The following is a 23735-nucleotide window of genomic DNA, read 5'->3' as shown; positions in this document are numbered from 1 at the left end:
TATAATAGTCCTTGAATGCAGACAACCAAATTAAGGTTATGATATAAAAAAATGATATTTGTATTCTTTTGTTTATTTTTTTCAAAGTTAATATTTGACTTATACAGTACTGTGTTTAAGTATCCGTATAGTAAATAGAATTAAACATGTGGATCTCCTGATTTTCAATCTATAGTTTTCAGCTCAGCGCTACATTTCTTTGCATTTAATTTAGATTGTTCTTTTTCTATCAAATGTATAGAATAATTAACTTATACATGTCCACTCAGGACAGCCCAATTAAAGCTGTGGAGTGAGTGTTTGTGAATCCTGTTTTTTCCACATTGTTTTCTCCAGCTGTTGGTAACCCGTCAGGTTCATTGTCAAGTCAGGCCTTTTGTGGAGGAGGCAAAAATCCAGCTGTCTATTCCCTTGCCTACAGCCTTGACTGACTGCAAAAGGCCAGCCTGCCTCTAGTTGAGATTATGTGGAGGTCTGTGAATGTGATAAGATCTCCTAAGGAAAACTGTCCCCACTCCCACCCAGGGTTTTTTCTCTGTTTCCACCTGGGCACAGACTGGCTTGTTCGGACACAAGCAGCATTTTCCTGACCTGGTAGCCTTCAACCAGACTGCAATGAAGGGCGTGCAATGCGTCAGACTCAGTTCTCATTGACACAATCTGCCCCTGATCTTTCATGACTGCAGGAAGTTGTAATGCACAGGGGAAAATTAGGAATAATAACATTGAATTAAAGTGTATCTAATACATTTTCATAGCCTTAGTCACATTTTGGCAAGGATGCTATCACCTAAGTATATGAATGTGTACAGATAGTCTTCAACCTACAAACACAATTGATTCCTAGAGGTTGTTCTTAAGCTGGATTGTTCTGAAGTTGTTATTTATTAAATGTCAAACTATAATTGCGGGTGGCACAGTGGTTAGCGTTGTCATTGTCTCTTCTGTGTGAAGTTTGTATGTTCTCCCTGTATCTGCGTGGGTTTTCTCCAGGTTCCCTGGATTGTGCCCACCTCCGAAAACATGCAGCTGAGTTTAGAATTCTAATGTCCTCCCAATAACAGGACACATGAATGAAATAAAATACTAGAGTACTGTATTGAAATGAATGTTTGAAGCAGGGCTGTCAAACGGCCACATCAGTATAACGGCTGTCCTCAAAGGGCTAGATGTATCTTATAAATGTAACTAAATTTAACTCAGTGTAATCTGAAGTAAATCTAACTACTATTTAATGTTAAATAACATAATAATTGTTTATTACTTCTTAAAGTTACAAACAGTACAGTTACACTGAAAAAATCTGTTTGCTTGTTGCTCTGTTACAACATAAATCCTTTTTAATATGTCAGGTTATGAAACCCACAGAACTCCATCAATAAAGGATCAAACTATCCAAGAGAATAAAGGAAAAATAACTTCCTACACAAGTTAAGACATTAACTTTGTTTTTTGTCGAAGTTAAAATAAATTTAACTACTGCATTGTGGGAAATGTCATTTTTGGTCAAAGCTTTTGGTTTTGACCAATTTATTTTTAGGTAGGTGGGTCGGCAGGTAGGTAAGTACAGTAGGTATATAGGTGGGTGGTGGTGGGTAGGTGGACGGGTGGGTGGTTGGGTAAGCAGGTAGTTAGCTAGGTGGGTAGGTAGGTTTGTTGTTTTTTACTTTTGTCAAAAAGAAAAAACCAAATAGGTTATTTAAAAACCATCAAAATATGTTTTTTAAAATAATCTATAATGCTTTAATCCATTATAGGTCTTCTATATGGAATCTTGGAAATTACTTTTGTTTTCGGTAATGGGCCTTTTCCTGCGTTTGCTTTGGCAAGTACATCACTTGCTTATTTTTAGAGTCAGCACAGAGGTGGCTGGTCATGTGTGATTATGTAGATCTCCTTCTCTCTTCCTCACCTCTGCTGATGAGAGAGGAAGTGTTGTCTGGGCCGCAGAGCAGACTGTATATGGATATTTTGTGTGATGGCCTGTAGCACAAGCGGTGCCTGTGGCTGATCTTTGGCTGTCTGGACTGATGGGTTGGTCAAGATCATGTTGTGCTTCAGTAAATCCTTATTAAGGGTTTGCAAAGCCAAGTCTTGTCCAGGTAGGGAAATAAATCTTCTGTTGCACACAGCGTGCATAGGCTAATGCACACAAAGGGGATCACATGGTCAATTTCAGACACACAGACACACGTTTGGGACACACATGCAGACACACATCCTGCAGCTGCGATGTGTGAGGCCTGCTTCACATCCCTTTCACATCCATGTGTGAAAGTTGCAGTTTGCATTTTGTCCATGCTTCCACTAAAGACGTGAGAGCAATGAATAACTTCCTGCCTGCAGCAGTGAACCCATTCTGTATGGGTATTAACTAAAGGGTATGAACTATTATCCGCAGAGAAAAGTACACAGCTGGTCCTGGCTCTGGCTCCTGGCCAATCTCCGCACCAAAGTTAAGTTATTAAGTGTAACAGAACACCTCAGTAGTGACTTTGCAGAGTCCCTCGTTTTCAATCTACTGTATTATGCTTTAAGGGCAGTCACCACAGAATAACTTACCAGAAGGAGCCTAAAGCTAGAACCATCCACATTTGCAGGTTAAAAACTAATAGTTGTTCAATAGTTTACGTAACACCGATTGAATGAAAGACATTCCTATCAACCTCAGCTGACCTGTGTTCAGAAAATTTGAATGCTGACATTAAGCATTGCATTTTAGAAACCACATCACACATCGCAGAGATGCTCGCTTGACAATCTGATTTGTTAGGTTAGTCTTGTTGAAAACCGATTTTATTGGATACTTCATGCAAAAATTAATATATCCAAGACAGATTAATTTTTGTAAATTTAGATTATTATTTGATGTAACGAGGTGCAATGTTAAATATCAAATTAATTTATCCTCATTGATGAAAAATACAGTATTCGTTGCAGGGCCATTGTTTCGCATTCCATGTGATCTGCTCCCAGTAGGGGTGGGACACACAGTACAGGCTACAGTATTTACTGATATTATTAAAATTCAGTCAAGATGTATAAAAAGGATAAAATCTTCTGGAACAAAGGACTATTGAGAGTTGCAGTCAGAGTGACCTGTGCTGCATTTTAGATCAGATTTCATTCAATATTTAATGCCCTTGGGATTTTAAGGTAAAGTGTGTTTTCAGTGGCTCAGCATTGACCTGAAGGCGTTGGTGTATTGCCACTTTACCTCTACAAAAACAATGACATCACCCTGAAGAGTTTTCTGCTTCTCGCCCCCTGTCTGGTCTAACAGCGTAGGTATGGAGGCTGAGCAGTTTTCCATATGTTTGCACATTTAAGTGGTCTTTTCCACCCTGCTAACAACTCTCCACCACATGTGTGTTGATGAAGGACTTTACACTATTGCAGAAACCAAGTTCCCAGGTTGCTGTTAACTGTGGAACAAAAACAGGCTTATCAAAAAAGAGGCCTGTCTGGGCAAACAGTTGGATGATATGGTGGAAAATAAACAAAATGGGCTGGTGTTATCTAAAGTCGCCCATCTTTCTCTAATCAGCTGGGCAGACACAAACATCAAACACAACCATTGAGTGAATCAGGGTGAGGCAGAGTAGATGATTACTTTATCAACTGGAATTTGTGGATATCTTTGACAATGTGAGTGACTATCTGGAGGAACTCACTAGACACAAGCTGCTGGTGAGTGCATCAGACACGGTTGTAGGTTACACACAATAAACTGCTCACACAAAGGCAGAAATAATGTGTCTGACCCTTGCCAAGAGTAATACTACACTGTAATTGCTGATCAGGACACATTTTTCTGTCACATTAACTAATAATGATAATAATATTAATACATTCATATTAACCATATGTGCCTCCGCTGAAGGTAATGGGACATGGGTGTATAGTGCGCCCTCGTTACTCCAGGAACCACACGCAAATAACAAATTCCGCAATATGGTGACAAACTATTTATCAAACTATTTATCTTAACAGTAATTTAAACGTCTATCAACCCTCCCCATACTGACATTAAACCACCCTCTATCTGTGTTACTTTTTCCCACACTCTGATAGACTGTTTAAAGCACTTTTGTCCCTCATGGAAGTGCGTTGTGTTTCAAGACTCACGGAACGGAGTGCACTTCCGGATGCCGTCAGCCAATAGAATGCGCGCACGGTATCACATGACTACCTACCAAAAATCCGCGATGAGGTTAAGTCTTGATTGTTGATGCATGAATGCGCACTGTACTTGTCTCCTAAAAGACCAATGGACAGAATACAGTTAAATTCCCACACACTGTCTAAAGACACTGGAGGGGATCATCTCATCATTGCTTTCTTTAGTTAATTTATTTTTTTACTACATATTTAGCCACTTTTGACCTTTTCGTGCCAGTTTGCCCACGTTCACCTGTAATAGTTGATCATAAAGGGGTAATGGGGCAACAGAGTGGGTTTTTCCAGTGATATGGGAGAAATTGGACAGCAATTTTAATATTTTTTTCCTTTTTTGTTTCATTTTTTGAGCCTTACAGACCTTTTTTAGTGCAATTCCTGAAGCTGTTGGCTTGACTTTCTCACATCAGTTAGCTCCCTTCAAGTTACTTCAACAACACTTTCACAAAATTCATAGCTAGCTTTTATTCATGTAGTAATTTTAGTTTGCCTCTTATCTAATCAAAGTGTAATCTTGGTCCTTCCTCCTGAGCCCCGAATCAACGCTATGTTATTTTCTTCAACATATCCTGTCATTCTGCTGTATCAGCTAAAGATGGATATCTATATTTACGTGTCTTTGGGTTTGTCAGGGTTATTGAGGTGTATTGTTGAACTGAGTGCAGACTGATTAGCATCATGGCTCAGGAGGAAGGCTCCAGGTAGCATCCCCATTGCACACAAATATGTGGGTGGCACTGATAAGAGCGCTTAGCAGGTTTTGGTCCACCTCCCCTCCATTGCTAAACTCCTTTGCTCTGGCACCCCTTCCCACTGTACACCCTCAGTGATCCAGAAAGAACTAAGATCTAGACAGACAAGACACATGCATGCACACACACATCAGATAGCTGGCTGTGATTGGTTCCAGGAATTATGCCTTTCTCCACTTGAAGTCATGACTTTACATTTCTTAGCCAGGGATGATTGTTTTTTTGCAGTGTTCCAGGTTCCAGTATTTGTTGTAACCTTGCATGCTGATGTATTTTAAACCGCCTGGCCGACTCCTTTTTTAAGCGTGCAAAACATTCATTGTTATTCATATACTGCTCAACATATCTCTACTACATGTCATTGATTCTGATTATTATCTCCTGGGAGGGAGAATGTGATCCAAGATAAGTCTTACTTTCTGGCTAATTAAAGGATGTTGTGGGTTTTCTCTGAATCGGCAGGGATCACCAAGCTCTCAATTAGCTCTGTCAATAAAGGAAACTGCAAGGACGCTGAACCTCCCTGATACCACAGTGTGTCAATGTTTGTCTATCAAAGTATCACATCACAATGTTGATACAGAATGATACATGAAGCTTACCTTAAACTTAGTATGATTGAGTTTGCTAGGTTATGAAATTACAACCACATGTTCAACACATCAACAATTCAGCCATCACAGGTTGTACGTCTAACCACACAGCCTTGTTTTATTATGAAGTTGAAGCTGCATTTAAAAAAACCCATTTCCATTGTTTACACTTGCTACCAACGCTAATGGCATACTGTGTGACTGGCCTTGCTTATTCAGCTACAGCTGTCGTCCCTTGTGTGGAGTGCAATTTCAGTAACATGATAGGTATTCATCCATGGCTCCTGGCAAATGTGCCACTTGACTGTAATGGACCCGCGACTCAAATCCCTGTGCCAGCATCCTGATAGTCAATCAGACATAGCCTCCTGTCCCCAGACCCTCTCTGGAGGTAGAAACACCAGGGAGAACTCAGCACCACCTGATCCTTGCAGAGGCACTTTGATTCCTGCTGTTTCTGTACCTCTTCTTTCCACACCCTGACTGTTGCTATGCACGCCAGTCTCACCAAACCTCATGACAACAGCTCTGTCAGCAGAGATGCACACCAGCTGCTGTTGAGTCATGATCCAGTCTTAAATTGCACAACAAAGCTTTGGTGAGAACTGATATAGTTTGGAATTATCACTGTTAAATTGCTTCACCTTTTAAAGCAGCAGATAATTAGTATATTTTTCCCTTTTTCTCCATCAGTTCCACTTGGCACTTACTATTCTTCATGCTCTGTTTCTGTTTTCAGGTGACTCATGTCTTTTGGAAAAATTTCTGTCTGACTTCACTTTCCTGACTTTTTACAACTCTCTTCCTCACTGTCGTTATTCTTCTGTTTCTGTCTTCAATCTCTCAAAGCCAGGGCCTCAGAGCCAAGCCAGGTATGACTGTATCTTGATGCACATGCTTTTTCCATTCTGGACTGAGAAAGAAACAAATATGCTTCATAAATACATAAGATAGTAAGTAAGTAATTAAGTTACTAAGTAAGTAAATAAAGAAACAGAAGAGTGCAAGAGAGCCATGGGTTTGTGGATCCTTGATGTGTTTGTTTGGATCACCAACCAGTTTGCCTCATAAAGAAATGCTAAGTAGATATGTGCCTGCATGGGACAGACAATTAGGTTTGCTGTGTCATGTCTGCTCTGTCTGTGCTATGAAGTTTCTTGTTTAATGCAGTGTCACAATCAAATCAATGGAATCTATGATGGAATCTATAGGTTTTGTCTTGTTTTTAAACCTGAATCAGCATGGCAATAGATAATGTAAAAAAAAGAGTTATTTTTCTGGAATGCATAGCCAACAGAGTTAAGGCAGTTGTCATGACACTGAAAAAGAAAAGATTATTTCATTTGTTTTCTGAGGGGTAGTGTGACAGCAAAAGCTCAATGGTTTGGGGAGTGAACTTTGTGTTGTTTTCTTGCTGAGACTTGGACAATACATGTATATGGAAGACATTGAATAGACAGACAGACAGACAGATAGCTAAGGCACTATCTATCTATCTATGTATCTATCTATCTATCTATCTATCTATCTATCTATCTATCTATCTATCTATCTATCTATCTATCTATCTATCTATCTATCTATCTATCTATCTATCTATCTATCTATCTATCTATCTATCAATCTATCCATCCATCCATCCATCCATCCATCCATCCATCCATCCATCCATCATCCATCCATCCATCCATCCATCCATCCATCCATCCATCCATCCATCCATCCATCCATCCATCCATCTTTCTGTCTAGCTAGTCTGCACTGAGCTAAAGATGGCTTTGTACCATCAACTCCAGAGCACAGAGATCTGAGGGTATAAGAGCAACAACATGTATTTTGTATTTAAAAACATTAACTTGAACATTTTGATTATTGTTCACCAATTATACCATCTGCTTGTAGGTTAACCACCTGATCAGTTAAGTGAACCTACTGATCATCCAAATTAGTGATTTATAATGAATCAGCCTCAAGTCAGTTGCAGATCTATGAACCACGGTCATTTCATGCGTCAGGTAAACCTTAAAGTACTTTGGAACCTTCCGTGATGCTAAACTGCTATACTATCAGCTCTGTCAACTGTCACCTAAACATAGAGGTGAGTCTGGATTGTTTACAGTTGCATCATGTCAGTCATTCACAGTTTTTGTTGCATCAAACCAGTAACTCTTATCAGAGCTAAACTGTGCATTAAAGGCAGTAGTTGATAGGCTAACTTTTTCAAAACAGCACCACAGATCACAGGAGTGGTTCAGAAAATCTACTCTGGTTAATAAACTCAAGAGTCATCAGCAAAAACTGGACAGGATTTTCTGTCAGTGTTCTGCATAAGAAAGTGAGGTTTGAATCGGCATGCAGGAAGTTGGACTGTCTTTCCAGAGTTGTTCTGCCTTTTTACTCGGCAACACTGGTATTTATAAAAGATAACTCTCTAGAGCCTGTTTAAAAAGTTTTCACTTTTGAGCCTGAAACAACAGTTATCATGTAAAATTGTAGAATCTAACAAAACCTTTTGGTGAAATGTCAGTAGTGTAAATGTCCACAAAATTAAGACATTTTAAAGTTTTACTTGCCCATAAAGAACACATTAACAGGTCAGACCCTACCCTGTGGCAATGAGTTCAGGGCCTGATCGGGCCTTTACCAGCTGACTATATTTAGTCAGGAGGTTTAACTCTAGAAACACAAAGTCTGTTTAGGCCCCCAACCATTACGTTTATCTCCAACTCAGCACCAGACTGTTAATATCTCTTTTAATGACACTCCTCAAAGGAACGACGTACTTCAGTGTTGGAGAGATCGTACAGAGACCATTATCTTCTCCTCTGCTAACAAAGACTCCCCTGTGTGAAATTTCTGATTCTGCAAGCCTCCATGTCAGAGCTTAACAAGTTCTTTTAAGGGAGAACACAGCATGGCGTCTTTGTGAATTTATCAGCAAAATGACTGCATCAACAATTACAACGCCTGATAATGAATAATCCACAACAGTGAAATACGTCCACCAGATAGATATCAGGTTGGACATTGATAAATCACTTTGGAATTGCTACTTTAGGCTGAAAGTTATGTGACAAATCACAAGTTTTAATATTTATGTTGTGTGGCTGTGGGATCACGTGACACACATATGCTCTGTTTGTGAACTGTCTTTCCCTCAGCATTCAAAACAGCTCATTTTGTAATGTGACTGCTGTCCATTTGTTTGTCTTACCAGGTTCAGCTGCATCTGAAGCCCATTCAGTCTTTGCTGCGCCACCAGAAGCCCCTGGTCTTTGTGCTTAACTCCCCCCAACCACTGATCTGGAAGATCAAGACAGAGAACCTGGCCCTGGGCATTAAGCATACCTTTCATGTGAGTCCAGCATCACTAAAAGCCTCTAAATCCTGCTTCCTAAAACTGTGTATTCATTTCCTCACAAGTTAAACTGTATCCCCATTTCAGAAGTCCTCTTCTCTGAGAAATATTTACAGTGATATAAACTAGAAGGAGTCTTTCCACATTCCACAAGACGTTTGCCATGATTTGATCTTACAGCCATGCATCCATTCCAGTATTTATTTCTGTATACTCAAACAGACTTGCTTAAAGCTGTCCACTCCAAACTGTACATATGAGTTGCTGATGAGTTTGGTTAGTGATTTTTTATTTCAAATGATGTGTGATAGTTTTTATTTATTTATTTTCATCATGCTATCTTTATTCCGGCAAATTCCAAGCACTATCACTCCCTCACATGCTGCTATAAATGGTCTTATCCAAAAAGACGAAATTTGCTTTGTCAGCTTTACTCACACTCTATAAAACACAGGGTCATATCCACCCTGCCTCCCCCTCCCTTGAACAGTCCTGTTGATAACTTGGCAGCTGTTCAGATGTGACAGGGCGTATCCATATACCGCAAAAACCCCAACATGTGGGAATGTTTAGCTGCTAACACTAAACCTCTAAAGTTCTGCTCGGGAAGGATTTAATCTCTCACAATCTGTTATTTGCTGCAGTTCTAAATTATTTTCTTAGTTATTTATGAATAAAGATCATGTTAATTACTGTTGGTGTCCAACATTAGCAAGTCACCAAAAGATGTCTTCAAAAAAAAAAAAGAAAGTAAAATCAGCAGATGATCACATTGAGGGAAGATACAACCTCTGCTGTGTGTTAAATTCAAATATGTTAGCTAATGCTAGCCTGTCAATGTCACAAGGTTCCTGACAGGACCAGGCTACTTAAGGGGCAGCGAGAGAAGAGGTTTTTGTGATGCCATCTCAATTTAATATAAACCAGGCCCCCTGGAGAGTCAGCCATATTGTGTTAGGGTACCACGGGGTCTCACTGTATCATATGAGATCATTGTAAAATGAGATCCAATGAAACCCCAGCTGTGGCTTAACTATGTTGTGCTGAAAACTTTTCTTACTCTATAGGCTATGCTGCAAAGTCCTTGCTTTATTTTGTCTTCCTAGAAGTAATCATTTTCAAATATATGTTAACATCACAATATGCCACAAGAATGCAGCATCAGGTACATAAATTTCTTCCATATGTGGTCAACTGTTTCCCTGCTTATTTCTCAAAAGCACAACATCCTGCCTGAAAACCAATGTCACACACAAAAAAAGTTAATGTATTGTACAACCCTTTGCATCATGTGCAGGCTTTTCTACGCACAGGCACTCACACACGATACAAAGAGTCTTGTGTTCTTCTGATATCCACCATGTTGTAGCTCTTTTGACATTTAGAACAGCCAGAGCAGTAATGTGTCTTCTAGGCCATATGAAACTGATTTAGTCTTATTTGACATGGCTTTCATCAAGAAGATGTTCATAAATCAACAACTCATCATTAAGGGTCATTACTATACGCTGTAAGTAGTTGTGTAGTTTCAAGATACGGTTTTTATCTGCTCATTTTATATCAATTTCTTTCTAGTTTTAAAATAATAATGTGAAATTACAGAAGAAAATATCACGAAAAGTAAGATGAAAAGTGAAGGGCAATGTTCTAAAAACCCTTTTGGTAACTTTTTCAGTGAAATACACAATATGAAGGCAACATAGTGTCAGCTAGTCATTTAGATTAGTATTTACTCTAGTAATGGATGTGCTCTAACGTCAGAATGAACTGATGGAGACGGATGTGTATCTGCCTGCCTGTGTTGTTCTTGAGTTGTGATAATTTTGGATGTTTCTGTAGAGAGCAGCAGGTCAGTATCACATTAATGTCTCCCCTTGTCAGTGCTGGCAGACAGGCAACAGCTGGCAACCATCATTAAATCCTGCAGTCCCTCACCCAGCGATGTTCAACACTATCAAGAGAGAAAATTCCCTTTCGTCTCCATCTCATATGAAAAATAGTTTTCTCTGATTATACTTTTTCAAGTTGTAAAATACTCTGTTTCAGAGAAATGGATAACTTCAGATTAAACTTAAGTAGCTACACATGAACAATTACGATATAACTGACGCAAAAACATATTAATGCGACAGAACCAACTACCTTTCACTGTCAGCCCTCCGGTAGGATAATTATCTCACATATAATTGCATATAATTAGGTGTTCAGTGTTTTGTGTGTGAGTGGAAGCACTGAGCCGAAAGCTGTTGGTATCTTATGCACCCGCCTGACATCACATTGTTTTAACCATGAAAAATCCCAGAATTCACTTGTCTTCTCAGCGTCTCTCAATGCAGACACGTTTTTAAGAGACAACTCGGCTCAAACACCACCAGCTCTCTCCTCACCGCTTACATTACACCGTATACACTATTCATTAAGAATACATTCCTTGACTATACACAAAGCTTTGCCAACCTTTACAGGTTCTTATATACCTGGCAAGCTTCCTGTCCTAGCACATTACCTATGTATATGTATTACAGTGGTAATGGTAATATATATTTAAAAAAAAATCATTTCTGACTTTAAATGCATAACTTTGTCATATCTTTTCAAACTCGTCTCAAAATGCGGAGTGTCAGAAGGACGCTACTCTCTCAGACAGATTTAATAGCTGTAGATAGCTAGAAAGTATGGCTTGTGAATTCAAGTTAAGTTTTATGATTTAATATGTTTTGGCTAGCATGCTTCTTACTCTTTTTGTTTTTGCGAGTGATATATTAATGCTGGTTTTGTTATTCTGGAGTGGAAAAGTCAGACAACTTAAAACAGTTGAAAACCGCTGTCAAGCGATGGGGTTTAAACACGACACAACGAAATGAACTGAAATAAGGCTTTGCAAGTAAAATTAGTTAAAAATCAATATTGTTTTTGTCAGGATTGATCCAAAAGAAAATATCTTGAGACTCCATTGATATAATAATACTGTCTCTATATTGTCTTACACACCTACAGCTAATTAAGTTAACACCAGGTCACTGAGTTGACCTTTTAGTGTTTCAAGCTGTGCTATTTTAAAATAAGTCTTAATTGTGCACCTAATGTCTCTACACTTGATATTCTGCTGTGAGGCTGATGCTGAAGGCTGTAGTAATAACACCAGTGGCAGCCTTGCAAAAAAAAAAGCAACATTAATTTTGCATTGCAGCATGTTAGTTGTGGTATCAATAAGAAACGATAAGCTTTCCTGATGATTTTTTTTGCTTATTTTATCATATTTTTAAAAAGAGAAATGCTGTTACTGATTTTAAAATGAGCACAAACTGGTATGTTTTTCAAATATTTTCTACGTGACTGGGATTGTGCAATCTGAACGTAGGTAAATCCAAAAAGGATCATGATGACATTGTTAATGTTAATGTCTGAAATTTGATTTGAAACAATTTATATTTGCATAAAAGCCATTTTACGTACCGTTAACCTGTTCTTTGCCATGTTGCTAAAGTGTGATTGGTCTTTTGCGGAAAGGGTGTCACAAACAGTTGATTATTTCAAACCATCTATCAATAAATAGGTACTATTGACCTTACAAAGTCCCACATCTTCTAATGTGGGCCTCTCAGATGGAAAACTTAGGAAAGCTGAGAGCAACAGCTGAGAAGAGCTGGATTTGAGTTTAACACTTAAGAGCAGAAACCCATTTCCGGACCCCCTCCCTTTGCTTTTCCACTGGAGAGGTTGAGTCCTGGGACTAATTGCAGAGCACATCAGGCCTGCCAGTCCTTGTTTCCTGGTCCCAGGGCTCTGGGCTCAATGGACACAGGATGCCTGGAAGAGCTTCAGAGACACTGAGCAAACTGCTGCTATTGGCCTCTGGATGCTGCCGTCTTCTACAACACCAGAATCCGGACTTTGTTGTAAAACATGCTCTCTGCAGTACTTCTTGTCAGTCAGCAGCAGGCCACAACCATCAAGGGGCTAAAATGACATGAAATATGAACATTTAAATCAAGCCAAATTTTATTTTACCAGGGGACACTTGGATTCCGAGTAAGACGCATTTGCAGAGTGTGCTGTGTTGACTTTGTGGTGAAATGTATATATTTCTTTTTGGGGTTTAGGGAATGAGGGCTGTGCTGCATCTCTGCTTAAAAGACTTGGTCTGCATTAAATGTTTTATGGCTCTTGATGAAACACTACAGTTTTTCTGTTGGCTTGTGCTGCCTATTGTTTGTTTGCCAAGTTTCGCCCCTTTACTCACCCTTTTTTCCATTAGTGTAGTATGAGTTCTTTTGCCGTCTCACATGAGCACTCCCCCCAACATAATTGTTAATAGAAATCATGGGTAGCCAGTATTGGTTTTTATTGAGAGACAGGAATGGCAACAGAATGCTGCAGAGTTGCGCTGAGACATATGGTATTGTTTTTCCCACAACAAAGCCTGCCAGTTCAGAGGAACGCGCACACATTTATAGGGAGCAATGCGATTAGCTCCACATCGCATTACCCATCAGAACAGACTAGAGCAGGCATGGGAAAACTATGGGCCATGTACGGCCCGTTAGGTTTTGCAATCTGGCCCACCAAAAATGTACTACATGTCTGAAAATGTACTACAAACATAAACACACAAGTTTTTACATCTTGTAAAGGAACATATGAATTTCAGTTCCTATGGCATGTATCATCCTGCATTCTTTGTTTGCCTTCGATTTGCCAAGTCTGAGGAATTTCTGTTAAGTGGAGGTGATGTTGTGAGGTCATGTATTTCATCTTCAGAACACATTACAAGGCTTTTATAGCAACCTTCTGTGTAATAATAGATTAGCTTTAGTTTTATGCAGTGAGTTCATGCTTTTGGCTCAGAACAATGCTAAATACACAAGAGCATTTCATTTACAATAACAATGGCAGTGCATGCAGATAGAGTAGCTGATAGCTCCTTCAAACATGCTATGTTTTTCAATTTCATAATTTCTGAAACAGTATGAATGACATATCCAACATCAGGGAAGGAAACACACACATTTGATTGATAAACACTGTGAAGTCAATTTTCAAACATATCACCCTGGAAGAACAGAAAAGAAATCCAAGATGGAGTTATACTAGCACAGCTTAGGTTTTAGGCTGTCCCTGCCAAATAGGTGGTGGCAAAAAGGAAATTAGTGGAGGCAGGTCAAACAATGAAAAATCAGAGACTGTGGGGACTCGACATTCATAGACCGTTCTTTACTGCAGAATCTTGAGAAAGCTCGTGCTCTTGATAATTTTGAGTTGAAAGAGTGGAGAAATCCAACAGAGTCCCATTAGTTAACCACATTGATGTGGTTTAAGTTGCTGAAGAAACAACTTCATATGTGTCATCTACTGATATGCACATATTTTAATGAAATGTTTCACCTGTTTTTTGATGGAGCATGTATTGAGTTTACTAGATATATTATTATTATTCTGCTCACATAAATTTACTAACATAAATATGAAAAGTCATATTTTATTTACCAAAATGTATCTTGACGCTCCAGTGGAAGCCTAGAGTTTTGACTTTGACAGGGTGCAGGACTACGGTGAGGAAAAATACTTCTGACTTTATAAAATCCCTGAACTTGATTTGTCTCTGAAATACACAAGATGGGTACACATGTTCAAATAATGGCACTGAAAATATGTGACATCCCACAGATGTCAGATATGAGTAACTCTTCCATCAAGCATTCTTTAGTATTGATATTTCTATTGAACTCTTCCGCACTAGATTATAATCATGTAAACTGCTGCGAATTGCCCTTGGTCATGTAAGGAATTGTTTTTTACACACATATCAATTTGCAATAGGTTAAAAGGGCAAAGTGAATTAAATGAAAGGAAGTTTGGTCTGGTAAATGAAAGATGTTAAGTGATTTTAGAAGCAATTGTATGTCAACATGTTTTCCAACTAAACCACCAAAACCACCTTCATCTGCTGTCTGAGCAGGTTTAATGCAAATTCAATTTTGTCTCAAAATGAGCACCATAATTGCTGTTGCCCATCTAATCAGCATAAATACAGCCTTGACTGTGTCTTGAGCCGCAGTGCAAACACGTTCATTTGGTGCCAAGAAATTAACACACAGGCGCAGAGGAAAATTTTATAAAAACTGTTTTTGCAAGTGTGGGCTTTGTGCCTGCAGGAAAATTGAGCGCTATTTTTTTCTTCCTCAAACTCTCTAAACTGGGTATGCATCAGAGGATATGGAGAGATAGAGAGAGACTTTGTTAAAAACCAGAGTTGGTCCTTCACTTCCCTGTTTCAAATTCCTGAGGTTTTCGGTGCTCAGTGGAAGGTCTGGAGATAATTTGGCGTTCAGGCTTTCCCCTCTAATTCTTTGTGACTAATTACAGTCATATTCTTGCAATTAAACTGATAAACTCTGCTGTGTTTGGCAAGGTTAGTGAAGAAACCCCAACCCCTCCTCACTGGTTCAGGGAAACACCTCTTCGCCATTGTTGCCGTAGTAAACACACTAAAAATAAGATTAACCTGAATTCTTCGACAGACTCTTTTCAGTCTCCTAGACTTGAAAATTTAGTGCGTCTGGTGACAATTCCAGGAACATGAAGAGGAGCGTCTAGAGGTCAGACAGATGTTGTGCATGAGGGAATTCGAATGGTTATGGCTGTAGAACCTCAACACCCTCAAGGCGTATTATTTTGTTATCAACAAATATGATTGCAATTTAGGGATATTTTCATAACATCATTACAAAGAAATGTACAAAGTCTTATGTTTTCCTCTTGGATTCAAACGGATTTACTGTTTTAATTGGGCCTGCCAGCAGTGTCTCAGCTCATGCATATAGATATGGTATCTAGGGGAAAAGAAAAACAAGCATGAAAATAAAACGAGGAGGGCTGTCTAGACCGTGTGCTTGGACTCAGTCGGTTGTTAGGTAGGTTCACAACACATGTGAATGTTTATCCCTCTGAAATGAAGCATATAGGCTTAGCTCCATTAAGTGCCAAAGGAGTGGTCCCTCCACAACACAGCTAGGCTAGTTTCCCCATCAAAAACAAACCAGCACCTCTCTTTCCCTCATGTTTATAACGCTTCACCCTCATTTGTGTCCCTTAAAATTAAAACTTTATCCACTGAGAATATTCAAAATGTGTTTTCTTGCTGTGTATCAGAGTGTTAGGATGTGCTTGAAGTATTAGTTTGCTGGTATTGTCTGTCATTCCTCACTGGACTTCCTGTCTGTGTGTCAACCTGTGTGGGTCACGCATTTGTGTCTTCTGTTATTCTCTTGTGGCCATTTCGAAGCAGACCTACAAATTTGCTATGACACACTCCTACACAGTGACCTGGATAAACACTGGAAGCCAATGTTGAGGAACATATATGAATAACATGGAGAGAATATTTGTATAAGCTTTGAAATAACGGTTGGGCAGAGTCTGGAATGATGGACTTCCCCAGTGTTTAGAGACAAGTTAATTTTGGGAAGCTTGAGCCTTAGTTCAGCCTGCGCACTGGCTCTTCTCTTTTTAAAATCTCACTATATTAGATAGATATTAGCATATATCATTCTGTTTAATGTATTTTTTGTAAACTGCTGTAAAGTTATGTTTGGTGTTTAATGTTTGGTGGGATCAAATGTCTGTTGCCCTTTAACACTTCTGCCTTCTTCCATCCTCCAGGTACCTGAAGGCTCAGAGGTTCACTTTCAGCCAGGAAACTTCTCCCAAGCCTGCCAGATCCAGAGGGAGAACCTACCCCATGGCAATGAGCACCTCCTGAACTGGGCTCAGAAGAAGTATAGGGCAGTCACCTCTTTCACTGAGTTAAGAATGACTCAAGATATCTACATCAAAGTTGGAGAAGGTGTGTACTGGATTCCCAAAATTCCCAACATAGCTCAAGCCTCCGGGGCATGCCTTACCTCTGAGTTCCCATAACTTAGCTTAGCTTTTGTGTTTGAGCCCTTGTGAGCAGTTTACAAGCACTGCTCTGGGAGAAGAATTTCTTCTCTACAGGCATCCATGCTATTTAACAGGCTACCTGTGGTATTCTGGGTGCTTGCAACCTTAGAAATGATTGGATCCCAGAAAAATAAAGACAAAACACAGACTATGTATTTCAGTACTCTGGAATCTCTCTCTCCCTTGACATTCCTATGATCTTCGAAGGAATAAAATTGTTAATCAATTAATTCAAATCTAAGTGCATCCAAAATCCTATCTATAGAAGAAGGTAAAACCTTTGAGCATATGCCCAGTCTTCAACCAAGTTGAGAGAGAGATGATAAAAGATTGGGAAAGTTGTGAAACTTCAAAAAGCACATGCCAGCAACATTTCACAGGTGGAGGTTAATTGGAAACCGGTAATGGTGTTATGATTGCGTATGAAAGGAGTATTCTTGAGAGATTCAATCACTCACAAGGATGCTGATATGTGGGCATGTCTGATGTCGTCTGCACTGTATGAGATGGTGAAAATTCAGAATTCCCTGTCTTACCATCAAAAATCAGCTGATTGTATGGCCCCGTACTACCAGACATTCACTCACCCAATGTAAAACAACTAAGCTTTTGTGTGCAGAAATAGAGAAAAGGAACAATTAAAGAAGATATTTGGTGAAAACTGCATTATTCAACGTTTCACAATTTTAGGACGACTGCATCGAGGTAAGAGACTGTTGAAAATGTGCAGGTTGTTACCTGTCATTCAAAGTCTAGTTGGCTTCAAGTGATCATAGTGATTAAAAGTATGTCATAAAGCAACATCTTCAGGTCCTCCTGTGAGAACCACACCAAAACTTTCATGTGCAGCCCCAGATATTACAGGACTGATTTTGGTAAACATATAATTTGTAAATAATTGCATATCCCAGTTTCTCTTCTATGGAGATTTGTTGCTTTTTATATTTCATGGGATAATGAAGGCAGCTAGCAGATCTTTTTTTACTTTTGATAATATTTTGGGTTAATTGCTGGATTGTTTTGCTGTATAGTGAGAAGTATGTTCATGCACATATCAGTGGAATAGCTGACCAGCAAACAGCACCAAACTTTGAAGTAATTTAGTGTGCATTCCTTTGATCTAACACACTTGAAACTGTTATTTTCCCATTACACACTATGAGTGTAAATATCTTTTCTACTTAAGGGAGTAACCATATTGGCATGTGTCTATGATAATACTGTATGTGTGTGTAGGACAATTGTCGATGTTGAGGTTAAGAGCTAAAATATATAGTCAGCATAATGATTTGAGGAATAACTCTAAAGCAGCGAACTGGACTTTCAAAACTTTCCATTTGTGTATTTTATGAAGTGGTATTACTTCCATAGAGTTCATGAATAAGACATTGCTCCTACAAAAACATCTGTTTGAGGGCATGAATGGGTTGACCACATGTTAAGTGGAAAAATAGCAAAGATAAGAGGGAGATGGCTGTCATATTTTTCCAATATGTAAGGTATGGGGGAGTTTGTCAAATGTGACAAGGCAAAGCAGGTTCCTTGGCGGGGGGGAGCTTGATTGATATTCACACATGTCTGAGCCATGGACGTTTGATTCTTCACTGTCTTGCAGCCAACATTTTCATCTTCACATTATATCATTTCTTAGACGGGGCATCTTGATTTTAAGGACAATCTTTCATTCAATGGAGATAAATAAAGCTCACATCTGTTGAGTGATAATGTCTGCAGTAGTGTCTGCTGCTGTGGAGAGTGCAGTGCTTACTCAGCCTCAAGCTTTTGCCTTGTGTCATTAGAGGGGCTGTGGTTTGGCACAGACCCAGCATGCCATGATGTTTACTTCAAGCTAAGAGGTTTGGATTTCCACTCCTTCACATCATTAGTAGTGTATCATAAAGATGGACTGATCCTTAATTTGCTTCTTAACCAGTGCCACAAGGCTTCCACCAGAGGAAGGTACCAACCTTCAGTTTACACTTTGTCCAAAGCTCCACTTTCCTAATAAGGAATAAGCTGTCATGTGTATTCTGAGTACTGAGAAGAGTCCTGATATTTCATGTTCTGAAGGTGCTTTCTTAGCCATCAAAACATTTTTCAGTGTTATGGAAAAGTCCCAGCAGCCTTTTTTAAAACGTGTTTATGACCATTATTGTCCTGTTATTGTGGATTAATTCTGGTAAACATCTCTGCTCAGTTTCCGCATTTAAAAAGAAATTACTGAAATTGTTGATAAGAAGGGAGGTTATGCAGAGCAGAGCGTGACTGACCCCATCCAACACAGTTGTTATTGCTGATGCAATGGGAATACTGGCTGCAGGGGCGTGTGTGTTGAAGAGAGCAAAGAAACTGCTCTTCAGCTGGAATGGTTGGGTCAAAGCAAACATACAGCCTACTGAAGTCTCAGAGAACAGGACATTGAATTCCTCCCAGAAGCGAGTGGGGGGGGTGTACTATCCTGTAGCTGACCTAGTGCTCTGACCTCTCTGTGGTGGAGTGACAACGAAAAGCCATACTTCACCTGTGGGGAATCAAAATAGCCTCACAGATCCCCCTCAGAAAACTAAGACAAACATCTCTCCACTCACAGATCCAGTGTTTTCTGACACCTGCAAGATTGATACCAAGTTCCTTTCTCTGAATTACCTCGGCGGTTATGTGGAGCCACAGACATCAAAGGGTTGTGTGCTGTCTGGACCCGACAAAGACCGAGAGGTCCACATTATTGAGCTCCAAGCGCCAAACTCCAGCAGGTGAGCAGCCAAAGTCGAGGAAACATGTTGTCATAGTTTATTATTGAGGTCAAGATGCTCTCACTAATCTCTGTGGAGCTTGTTTTGGATGGAAACTAACATGGTGTGTTTTTGTGTGTGTGTGTGCGTGTGTGTGTGTGTGTGTGTGTGTGTGTGTGTGTGTGTGTATGTGTATGTGTGTGTGTGTGTGTGTATGTGTGTGTGTGTTTGTGTGTGTGTGTGTGTGTGTGTATGTGTGTGTGTGCGTGTGTGTGTATGTGTGTGTGTGTTTGTGTGTGTGTGTGTGTGTGTGTCTGTGTCTGTGTTTGTGTCTGTGTGTGTGTGTGATGATTCAAAACTGGCCTCTACATGCCTCTCTCAGAGGTGCGATTATTCTCTCCATCCAAAAAGCTACAAATCAGAGCAGTGATGAATCAAACTATATTTATATCTAGTCTAGCAGTGCATGTTGCTTTATTTATTTATTTATTTAAAACCAGACTTTTAATTACCGTAGATGACTGGACAAGGAAGACACAACATTACTATGTCGACTTAATCATCCAAAATTAAATTTTCTCTTATTTTCTGCAGCGCTTACCAGGTCGATGTCATAGTGGAAGTGCGGCCTCTGGAGGACGATGCTCCTCTGCATCGTGACGCAGTCTTGTTGCTGAAGTGTGCCAAGTCTGTCAACTGGGTCATTAAGGCCCACAGTGTGATTGGAAAGTTGGATGTCGTGGTAAGCTAACTGCATTACAAAAGAGAAGCTTTCATCCACTAACATTGTTTTTTTATTTCTTTCCTGTTTTAACGGATGTCACCACCCAGATTTTATATCACACATGGGCGTGACTCACAAGTCATGTCACATACAGTAATGTCATAACTTTGTACTGCTGACCAAAGCTTTTATCATACCTTGACTTAGTGCATGGTGCTTGGAGAGGAAGGGGATAGCAGGTTTAGAGAAACTGAAATTACATGACCGCGGCTCCAGGGATTGTCATCACATTCAGAGGGCCAGGGGCGGGAGTCAGAGGCAGGGCTACTGAGCTGCATCCCATCAGTCATAACGTGAATTATTAGCAATGCTCGCTTCAGATGCTTTATTAATCTACAAGCGGTTAAAACTTCCTTAGATCAAAAGACACTTGCTAATTACTGCAGTACATCAGACTGTCCATCACTAAGAAATATGATTTTATACATGTTAAGGCAATTATGAATTTAAAGTTTCCATATTAAATCATTACCATTATCTGTAATGATATGAAACTTAGATTATGTAGCCTTGCAAGAGTAGTTAAACTGTAGATCATCTCGATGGAGTTAGGGCAGTTGTCCAACTACTTCAAAGATGATATTTTAAACCTCATGCCTGGATACAATTTATATTTACTGCATGGTTGACCCTCAACACCTGTCTGCTTCATCTGTGCACTCATCTTCTCTGAGCCCTGTACTAATTTCACTGGAGGTATGCACAGTGGTCTGTGTTTCCTCTGTGTGTAATGCTGATACTCCTACAGTGCTGTTGCTTCAGCCATGACTTTCCACTTTTGCCAGGTGCAGTGTTTGTACAGCTGCCTGGTCAGTGCTGTACAGTAAGTCATGTTTTGCGCAAGTGTAATGCAAGTTCACAGCCCGTGGTACTTACAGAACAACACAAATTGACAGTAATACCCACTTAACACGTGTACAATAATATAGTTAATTATCGTGTTAGATTTGTATGGCTGTATGAGTCACTGTGTCAGATTGTTGATCGGTCTGTCAGCATCATGTTAAACTTGGTCATTGTAACAGGTTTTTGCAGAATAATTATGGTCGCTAAATTTTGAATGCTGCTTACTTTGGTGTTCATTTGTTAACTTTAAATTCTTCATGACACTCATGAATAGTTCTAACTTTTGATCTAACTTTTTGATTATTAACTTTAGTCCCAGCTAAAGTTTTTTTAGAGCTAACATTACATGAACTACAGTAAATGATTGAGAATATATTATACTGTAGTACATCTTCATGTTTGATAGTATGTTGTATTTGTTGTGGACGTTGACAAGATCATAAAATACAGGAAGAATGTGTAGAAGTCCTTGAGTTTTACAGTACAAGTTGCAGTAATAAATTAGTTTTTATAAGTTTATTTGTTTGCACACTACACCAGAATAAAACCACTAGTAAGTGCTACTGTAGATTATCATCAATGTAAAACCAGACGGATGGCCCATGTAAACACAGCCAATTTTTTTTCTCACTCACAGCTAAAATTTGTACTTTATATGACAACAGTGGTGCAGAGGATGCTTTGCTTGTGCAACAAGTGTTTATGAAATGATAGCCTCATATAAACCGAGGCCTCGCTTCTGTCAGAAGCTGTTTCTCCTCAGCATAGCTCAACAGAACTGAATGCGTGGGAAATAGTTGTGAGGAGGAATCGTTACTCCCTCACACAGGGAGGATATGCAGCAGGGCAGCACATGAGTTTAAGAACAAACGAACATGTTTCTAAGCATTGATTGAGCTGTGACACACCCATTACCTCACACTCAAATGCATGATTCATAGTCCACTCAGAGTGAGTACAGGACTATACTTGAAGTTGAATGTGTTTGAGATACTTGAATAGTAAATTATGTCATGTAGTCCCAAAGGGGCTTACTCAAGTTTTTGCTCTCATAGACCTGTTTTGCAATTTGTTTAACAAAACGAGATAAACAACAGTTTTTCTTTCTTTGCACAGGCCTCGGATACAGTGAGTGTTAGCTCAAATTTGGAGGCACTGGTCCAAGTCTCTAAATCACCCAGGCAGCACATGCCATTGGGATCGCAAGCCTTGATCAAGTGGGCAGGGGAGCATGGATACAGTCCAGTCACGTCTTACACAAGCACTCTCGTTGCAAACCACTTCACTGTCCGACTCAGAGAGCCAGGTACCTGGAGAAACACCCTCTGAACTATTTGCTCTTTTAAGTGGTCCTGAACAAAATACAATGAAGCTAAAATGGAATGCACAACATAACTGTCAATTTCTAGGGCAGACCTTATTGAATAACTAATTTTATGTTGTGAAATTGTAGCCCAGTGATATTTACCTGCCTGTAAAATAAGCCTCATGAGTTTCTTTCTGTGTGTGACTTCCAGATGTGGTTGATCTGGAGAGTATGTTTCCTCCAGAGCTGTCTATCCTTCGCGACTCAGGTTCTCATCCACGAGCAGGACCTGCTTCTCGCCTGCCCTTTTCCTTTCCGCCACATTTGCCTCTGCCCTCCTCCCTCGACGATCGACCCTGGGAGAACGGAGAGCCAGAGGAGCACCAGGGAATTTTGAGTGCAGGCCTCAACGTGCAGTGTGAAGACACAAGGATGGTGGTGAGCATTGACAAAGAGTTTCTGCAGGTGAGTGTACATTCCTGTGTGGACACAGAACTAATAATTTATACATTCAATCGTAAACCCAGAGGTACAAAATACAAATATACACAAAAACATGAAATGCAGAAAGCATAAATAAATCGCATATAACAGAAAGTTAGCCATGAAATGTACTTTGTATCAATCTGTAACCAAATCAGGACCACACTCATTTAAGTCGTATTTTAATAAAGTCGTAATGATTTCAAAATGGCATTCGTAGTACATAAATCATTGACCATTAAACTACAGGTATGAAAATGTTTCCATCATTCAGCTTGGAGAATGCGCCCTTTGAATGGTATATTTCTTCCCAAGTCTGACCATCAAAAAAAGCAAACCATTCAGGTATTTTGTAACCTGAGTAGACCTCCTTCACTGTCATTAATAATTTGAAATTTGCTTTCCATAAAATTTGCGCTACTGCCTAATCAATCAAAAATGCGAATATAATGCATGATACAGTATCTGAAAATATTGCAGACTGTGCAAGAGTTGTTTAAAACAAAGATGCCATACAATTATAATAGCAAAAATTGAAAACTGCATACACCCATCTAAAGCTCGGAGGATGGTTCATCTTTGAGCTTTTAGCTGCAGCGATGAGTTTTACCTGTTTCCACAGTTACAGTCATAACCTTGTTAAAGTAAATTTCAGTTCAACCTCAGTAAAATGAAAAGAAATAATGGTGAGTATTATAAGAAAATGTTGGCATTACTCTGTTGCACTTTTTATCAATGTCAGCCATAATGCTATACAC

The 23735-nt window shown here is 39.4% G+C and overlaps 1 protein-coding gene across 1 annotated transcript in view; it reads left to right on the top strand.

Annotated features, from left to right (window-relative positions):
* tgfbr3 (transforming growth factor, beta receptor III) overlaps positions 1 to 23735 on the top strand; it is a 64240-nt gene that overhangs the window by 25913 nt on the left and 14592 nt on the right. Inside the window, exons 4-9 of the mRNA XM_068319005.1 lie at positions 8742 to 8879; positions 16545 to 16728; positions 19417 to 19579; positions 20153 to 20300; positions 22305 to 22494; positions 22706 to 22959. Of these exons, the coding sequence (XP_068175106.1) occupies positions 8742 to 8879; positions 16545 to 16728; positions 19417 to 19579; positions 20153 to 20300; positions 22305 to 22494; positions 22706 to 22959 (1077 nt within the window). The remainder of the gene's footprint in view (positions 1 to 8741; positions 8880 to 16544; positions 16729 to 19416; positions 19580 to 20152; positions 20301 to 22304; positions 22495 to 22705; positions 22960 to 23735) is intronic.

Source organism: Antennarius striatus, chromosome 7 (genome assembly GCF_040054535.1).
Source record: "Antennarius striatus isolate MH-2024 chromosome 7, ASM4005453v1, whole genome shotgun sequence".
Lineage (NCBI taxonomy): Eukaryota > Metazoa > Chordata > Actinopteri > Lophiiformes > Antennariidae > Antennarius > Antennarius striatus.
This window is presented reverse-complemented; position numbering and strand designations above follow the sequence as displayed.